General features: G+C 29.0%; 1 protein-coding gene across 1 annotated transcript; it reads right to left on the bottom strand.

Annotated features, from left to right (window-relative positions):
- Window positions 1-1,090: 1,090 nt before the first annotated feature.
- LOC108780665 (KH domain-containing, RNA-binding, signal transduction-associated protein 3) lies at window positions 1,091-7,996 on the bottom strand. The gene is made up of 10 exons (XM_018548455.1): window positions 7,389-7,996; window positions 6,176-6,297; window positions 5,987-6,103; window positions 5,583-5,889; window positions 4,845-4,962; window positions 4,623-4,739; window positions 3,751-3,827; window positions 1,662-1,758; window positions 1,444-1,566; window positions 1,091-1,213 (listed from the first exon to the last, which is right to left on the bottom strand). The coding sequence occupies exons 1-9, from the start codon at window positions 7,585-7,587 to the stop codon at window positions 1,470-1,472; spliced, it is 1,251 nt and encodes a 416-aa protein (XP_018403957.1). The 5' UTR covers window positions 7,588-7,996; the 3' UTR covers window positions 1,091-1,213; window positions 1,444-1,469.
- Window positions 7,997-8,157: the final 161 nt, after the last annotated feature.

Below are 8,157 nucleotides of genomic sequence, written 5' to 3'. Positions count from 1 at the left end.
CGTTATAATATTAAAAGCATTTAAAACGTTCATGAACATTTTACGTAAATATCTTGATGATAATTATTTATGAAATAATACATGGTTTTAAATATTTACAGTATTCATTGGGAGTAAAATTATACACACGCACAAATATTTTTATTAAGAATTATTAAATTCTTAGCTTTATTACTGGTTGGGAAATTTATTTTGGTATTTCTCAAAACAAATGTTTGATATTATTATTTCATATTTATTTCAGTTTTTGAAGATTACATATTACATATTATTTTAATGATAGGTTTACAGTCTACATACTTTTAAAATACTCATATATTGGAAATTGATGAATTTATATATTATAACATTATATAGTTTAGCATAATCTTGCATTGCTCTACATATTAGATGATACAGATTGTTAATATATTTTTGTAAGTCTACATATTATGCATTTTAAATTTAATGAATAGAGGCTCTCTGTGCAAGTTTTATTATATGTATAGTAAAATTCAATTTATTTGCATATCATTTTATGATTTTAACATTAAAGTTATATTGTATAAAACTTAAATTGGTAAATTTATTCTCTTTACAATGAAATATTATTTTGATGTTTCAAATATCTTAATACATATACATCTTAATTGTATCGTGTTCGAATAATTAGAAAATAAATGTTTATACATATTTTGTTCGAAAGTCACGTCAAAATTAAACGTTAGATTTTTTTTTAATGTCCCGTTTAAGTTATTTTCGAATTATAAAAGACATTAAGTACAAAAAAATAATTAGATTTATCTATAAGCCTCTAATTCAGACTAACTTGTATACGTAATATTAAATATGGCGATTATAAAATTCAAATTCATGTTTCATTTTATGTAGTTAATTAATATTAATCGCTTATTCAAAGTCTTTTACTTTGAATATTTTATTTTGAATTATCCCAACGATCTTCTTGGTCCTTTACTTCGTGTCAATAATTAAATCCATCTACAGTTGAAAAATTTAGGAAAAGGACTGAAGGAATGGAATTAATGTTTTATAGAAAATTAGGTACATTGAATTAAAATTATATTATAAAGTAATGGAGTAAAATTTTCGAAGGAATTAATATCGCGTTTTTGATTGAAAATATTTTTTTACTAATGTGTAAATTCTATATGGGGTATATTTTAATAGATTAGGTTTATACATTCCTGTTTATCCAGTGGCCGCGAAAAATAATCTGAAAATTATTGAATCCATTATAAAAAAAAAAGATAAAAAAAAATTCAAATGTAGCGTTTATCACTGAGATAAGAACAGAGCGAGAGACAATTTAGTCTTCCATTTTGTTAAAAATCTATTAGCTTTTTACAAGAAAAGAAATTAAACGAGACTAACTCTTTCTTAGATTAAATTTCTGTTAATGTTATTTGTTACGAATTTAATGGGTCAATGTTTGCGTATCATTACCGTATTAATCTTCATTCGTCGATCGATTAAGGACGATTTCTTTCGTTTATCGGTTTCTGCATATTGGGCATTATAGGCCGCCGTGCATAAGGAAGATCAGCCGTCAACGGATTAGCAACAATGCTATGAAATAATAATGTCAGAAAAAACATTTAGAGGAGTATGGATAACTAAAAAGAAAGTTTATAATGCTTTATTTTTTTTTTGTAGGTGTTTACTTGGAAGGTCGTGTATATGGGGTAGTGCGGTAACGCGAGGCTGCGCCTGACGTCGTTGTAGTCTTGTAAGATTTCCAAGCGCGGCTCGACGACTCGTCTGCGAATTACATGGATTGATGCGCTTTAATTATTTAGATAAAACACGATAGTAATTCCTTAGTATAGCAAGTTATTCAAATTCTTAAAAGACAGCTATGTGTCATCATGCGACATTAATGTTTATTTGTTATAGTCATGCATACACGTATTTGTTAGTTTACGGCAGGGTTTAAATTTTATTATAGCAAATTTAAGTTACGCTCCTGATACTTCAATTGAATTGCACGATTCATAAATTTGAGAAATGTAAATTATTATACAGGGTGTTTGAAATTTAAATGGCCAAATTTCGGAAGCGTGTAAGGGATCGATAAACTAAGAAAAAAAGTCCTGTAGAGATATACTCGTTTTTGCTTCGTTTTGGAAAAAATCGCAAAAAAAGACAAAATGTAGTTTTCATTTTTGTACTTTTTTTATTATTTATTTACGTTATATTTATTCACTTGCTTAATGTAGATATAGTTCAAAATGTTGGCTTCTTGCAATGTAAGCACTGCATCTAGTACGAACAGCTCGTGTTGCAGTCAAACACTAATCTGGTGATATGGTGTACTGCAACCACGATATGATTTCGCAATTGTTTCCTTGAGTTAATTAACAATATAAACCTCCTACTTTAGAATCTCCTCCTCCCACACACACACACACAAAGAAGTCCAATATCAAATCAGGTGATCGTAGTGGCCAAGATTTATTACTCTTTCATGTCCAAGAACAAAACAACTACATTTTGCCTTTTTCACGATTTTCTTCAAAACGAAGCAAAAACGAGCAATCTCTACAGGACTTATTTTCTTAGTTTATCGATCCCCTACATGCTCCCCGAAGTTTAGCTATTTAACTTCCAAATACCTGTATATTATATGCTTTTACATTATATGTAATATATTTATATTATATATGTATGTATATATATATATTTTTTTTTGTGTGTGTATGTGTGTAAGCGCGCGCGTATGTGTATGTACACGCATATACGCAGTTCTCTCTTATGTGCACGTAATCTGATTCAAAAGAATGTTTGGAGTGACCAAATTATTATTTTATACAACATAATAGTAATATAAAAATCTCCGAATTGACGGAATAAAATTAAAAATCCCCCTTTACAGGATTAAAATAGACACAAAATTAAGAGGTGATGCAATAGACTTTATAATAAAATTAAAAAAACTTAAATGAGCTTTTTTTCTATTTTAGTATAAAGCGCACTACACCACCTTCTAATTTTGCGTCTACTATAATCCCGTAAAAGGATTTTTTATTTCATTCTATCTCAATTCGGAGATTTTTATACGACTGAAATATTGATAACTTGGTTCTAACGTCCCCTTAAGTAAAAGACAATGTTTTTGTGTTAAAAATCATATTAAAAATTAATTTCCATAAAAGGAGTTTAGTAAAAATTTCTTAAATATTATTAATTTTTATCGAATCATATAAAGGCATTATTTAGTCCTGAGATTTATTTATATAATTATTAGGGGTTTAAAAGTAATTAATTTGGCAAAGATGTTTATAATTATAATTTAAAATAATAATAATTCCTATGAAAGCTTTCTATAGTTCGGTTTTAAGCACATGAATATTATAAAATTCATTAATGATATTTTTATATATACAGTACTTATTATATATAATAATTCTAATTTATAATAATTATAAATTTCAACAATTCCTCGAGTGTTTATTTGTGTATATTTATATTGTAAAATTTATATAATAAAATTAATGTGATATAATAAACCCTGCGTAAGCATAATAAGATTTATATTATTTAGAAAAGTTAGAAGAGTTCACACATCATAAATAGAAAACAAGTACTACAATAAGTAATAAATTTTATAGAATAATTTAAAATACTCAAATAAATATGCAATACCTAATAAGAAATATTTTTCATTATTAAGTAAAAATCACAAAAATATATCTTCACGAAAATTTTTTCAATATAATCAGGCAAATATACATAATAAATATAACAGTTTACCTGCATAATCAGAAGATTCGTAATAATCACGAGACGAATGTGGTGCAGAATCATCATCGTATTCGTAAGTCGTGTATCTTAAAAAAGGAATTTTCCTCTATTAAATATAAACTATTACATAGCAAATAATTATAATATAAAAAGAACATTATATATAAAATTGCATTTCATAAATAAAGAAATATATATCCGTCTCTACAAAGAAAGTAATTTTTATAATTTATATTATACTTCAAATTTCATATTATAATATACTAAAATTTTTATATACACTACTCAACAAAATCTAGGGAACACTTTCGAACAAGCTAAAAATTGAGCAATATTCAGAACACCATAACTCGGTGAAAAATCATAAAAATTAAAATCTCTACTTACGAAATCTATAATTAAAATTTCAATATGACTGATACTTTACGGAGTTAAAAAAAAGTCATATTTTACTGAACAACGTTCAGTAAAAAAGCAAATTGAAGGTAAAGATTCACTCTTTCGACTGCTTCTAACCGTATTTTCGTATAATTCTTACCTCACGCCATAGAACTTTGTAAAGTTTGTGAAAATTTTTTAGATTTGACATTATCCATTTATGTTCGTATAACTCCGTAAAATATCAGTCATATTGAAATTTTAATTATAGATTTCGAAAGAAGAGATTTCAACCTTTAAAATTCTTTTTTAATTTTTTGTCTGCGATGATTTTTCACCAAATTACGATGTTCTGAATATTGTCCAATTTTTAGCTTGTTCAAAAGTGTTCCCTAGATTTTGTTGAGTAGCGTGTATATATTAAAGAATTTTTATTTTTTAAACTATACATTATTTTTTCTCCTCTTATTTTTATCATGATAAATAAACATAATAATACGTACCCAGAATTTGATGTATAACGATCACCATATCGAGCGTTATTACCTGATGATCCGTGGTAATCATAATCATGATGTGATCCAGCACGATTTGTTGCCGAAGGATTCTGAGTATCATAGCTATTAGAACGAAAAGATTTAAATATTTAATTTGAATATTTAATATATTTAATTCACATTTTAATGAAGCGATCTTGTTACATTTTGTGTATAATTTAAACTTACTTGTAACCTTGATCCATAGCAGCTCTCGCGCGATCTAAAATTGAGAATACTTTTGATTTGGATGGTGCAGGTCCACGAGCATGTGGCCCACGATTCACAGGTGGTGGATGAAAAATACCTAAAAAAATTAATATAATTTATATATATATAATAATTATACATATTAATCATTGTATATATGCATATATAAAATTCATATGTATTATATGTATATATTGTTACACTCGCGGCGGAATGTCTCCGGCGGAGCTCTACCTTGCCCAAGATCTTAGGTTACAGTGGATTTGTTACGCGGTACTCCACCTGACATTAAGAAGTCAGATTTACTTGATAATTATTCCAATAAAATAAAAAGAAAGCCAGGGGAGATTCATGAAAGTGTGAGGAAACGGTTAGATATAAAATCTTCACAAACCAAGTCCTGGCACGATTAAAAGGCCAAGCGGATTTATTTCGAAGAGGGTCAGCGAGTCTGGTTGTAAGTATAATCCTCGAAGGATGAAAGGGACGCCTACGGTTTGAAACAGCGCGAGCATTCGGCACGGACGTAACAATATATATACATATATATGCACATAAGCATATCTTATCTCTCATAAAAGATTTAAATATATTAATTGTAATATATCATATCTGTTAATAAGCTCAAAATAATCAATATTATATAAATACAAATAGATTCTTGATCTTACATACTTTTATGTATTATACAATTTTTATAATAAACATATAACTAACCTCTAGATTGTCTAGGTCCCTGTCTTGCAGAAGGCCTCGGTACATTACCAACATCAAGATTTGAAGGTCCTCTCATTGAAGGTCTGCGCTCGTTTGTATCGTCAGATATACCCATTTCCATTTCGCGCATTTGTTCTTGACGTATATTATCATTGTTATCAGGGATTAAATATTTCCGCACCTCGGCGAGCGCAAAAGCAATGCGAGCGTAAGCTTCCGCTGGTGGGGCAATAGCCGTAATCTCTACATGCAGATCGTCGGAAAGATGCGCATATTTTAAATTCAAGGAAGCACGAAGTTCTTCTTCCTAAGATTAAAAGAGATTCATCAAAAAAAATATATAAACCAATTACTTTCAAAGATAAAAAAATAATAAAGAAAATAAGTCTTCCTTTGTTACCTACTTTTTGTTTATCTTTCATTGATCCTCTGCCTAACACTGCCATTTTGCACATTGTTTCTTCTTGCAGGCGTTTCATAGAATTACCTTTCGGCCCAAGCAATTTTCCAACAAAATTAAACTAAAGCAACAAAATAACATAAATCAATTTTATTTCAAATTTATTTAGATTACTGTAGATAGCAATACCTACTTTAGGATGTTCACGAATGGGTATTAATACTTTGACAGAGACACGAACATGTTTTTCACGATAAATATCCACATATTTTGATTCTCTCATCGGTCTTCGCATAGTTTCTGTTTTATGAATTTCTATAAAATATATTTTTTTTATAGAACGAAGTTATACCATTTACTCGTTACATCTTAATAAAAAAAAAAAAACAATATTTTTACTATAGCTTTGACCATAAATATAAATCTTTACAAACTAATGTAAACATTCTATATTTAACAAAAATAAATTTAAAAAATTTATAATTAGAAAATATTATTTAATTTTTAAATAAAAATTTAAATTTTGTTCCTATTTAGTTTTTGTCATAACCGTCTCCAAAAAATATGATAAATTAAGAGTTCTTTATACTCATAGCCAAAGCGCATAGTGGCTTCACGATAAAGTAAATCGACACAGAACATTTAATCCCAAGTTAGATCCCACTCATATGTGTGCTCCATATTAACAGTTGTTTGCTATATAATATTTATATGAGGCGAATCATAAGGTGCTTAGTGGCTCCACGACGAAGTGAATCAAACATTTGGACCCGAGTTCAATTCCATGTGTCCCATATTATAATATTTCTCACTAATTATTCCATATTATAATATTATTTAATTTATATTAAATTTACTATAATTTTTATTCTTTTATTTAATCTTTTATCTCAAATCAATCAATGGATATATACAAAATATCTATAAGAAAAATATGCGTTCTATTATGTTTCAAAAAAAATTTTTTTTTCATATAACAGCTTTGTTCTTCTTTTTTTTACTTTTTCCTTTTTTAAAATTAGTAACAATAACAGACAAAACAATATCTATACAGCATAGTTACTTGCTCTTTTTAAATTACTTCCACCAGAAATCAAATTATAATAGATACTCCAATAATCAGACAATGCCAAAGAGACTGAAGATTTCTGAATTGTTATACTCAATCTAAATTATGTCCCAATAAAAATCAAACAAACACATTGTCTTCAAAACTGAATTCTGTTGCATCTTAAAATTTGGCTGATTCAAGCATCGGTTCACATACTCGATCCAATTTAATTATGAGTGAAAATTATGGAGATTCCGGCGGTTTCTCATCATGAATGATAGAATGGACTCGTCTACAAGATCATCTATCTATTAGAGTATATATTTTTACTTGGAGGTTATTTCTCTCATCTCACCTTGATCCAATAATCGGATGGCGTTTGGCCATTTCTGCCCGTCTAATTCAATCTTTTCCTGCAGGAGCTCATTCATATACTCGCCAGCCTTGTCAAGCTGGTGATTCTCAGATTCATCGAGAGACCTGGGTTTATCATCGGCATCCTCTTCCTCTCTCTCGTACTTGTAATCACCGTTGCTGGATCTATTCATTTCCATGTTTTATAAGATCCGGATTCTCGATCAAACACTTTTAATAATGCCCTCGGTTCCTTTGTGCTACGAGATACTCGTCAAAAATCCGTAGTAGTCTCGAACTAGAACGACGCGTCCACGAGAACAAATCCGTAATGGCCGACAATGCGCGCACCGCGTATCCGGCAATTCCGGCAATCCCCCATACCCTCGCCCATACCTATCCAAAGCTGGATCTCGCTGAGAATTGCAACCGTGTTTGCAGACTGCAGTCTGCTTTCACGTCTCGTTTATTGATTGTAGATTCTTAGAACATGAAATTTAGATCTACAGTCGATAAAGTAGCTCGCTGCTATTGACACCCACGTTTACGAATTCTCTTTGTAACCATTTATCGATAAAACAGGAATTTACATCAATTGAAAACACAGAAGAGCATCTCAATTTTTTGTGGCATTCGAACTGCACAAGACATAAAAAGTTAAGCAAAAATTGAATAAAAAGTATAAATTAATAAATATACTTAATCTCTCGTTCGTAGAGATTATATAAATATAAATACCTTTTTTATCAATTATCCAGCCATTAGAATCC

This window comes from Cyphomyrmex costatus, unplaced genomic scaffold, assembly GCF_001594065.2.
Source record: "Cyphomyrmex costatus isolate MS0001 unplaced genomic scaffold, Ccosl1.0 scaffold72, whole genome shotgun sequence".
Classification (NCBI taxonomy): domain Eukaryota; kingdom Metazoa; phylum Arthropoda; class Insecta; order Hymenoptera; family Formicidae; genus Cyphomyrmex; species Cyphomyrmex costatus.
This window is presented reverse-complemented; position numbering and strand designations above follow the sequence as displayed.

Bases quoted from the DNA above. Each gene is read 5' to 3' on its own strand.
- LOC108780665 (XM_018548455.1), bottom strand. From the start codon at position 7,587: ATGGAAATGAATAGATCCAGCAACGGTGATTACAAGTACGAGAGAGAG. The intron at 6,104-6,175 runs GTAGGTATTGCT...TTGTTGCTTTAG, and splicing joins CCATTCGTGAACATCCTAAA to TTTAATTTTGTTGGAAAATT. The intron at 3,828-4,622 runs GTACGTATTATT...TCCTTTTTTAAG, and splicing joins CGTTATACATCAAATTCTGG to ATACACGACTTACGAATACG.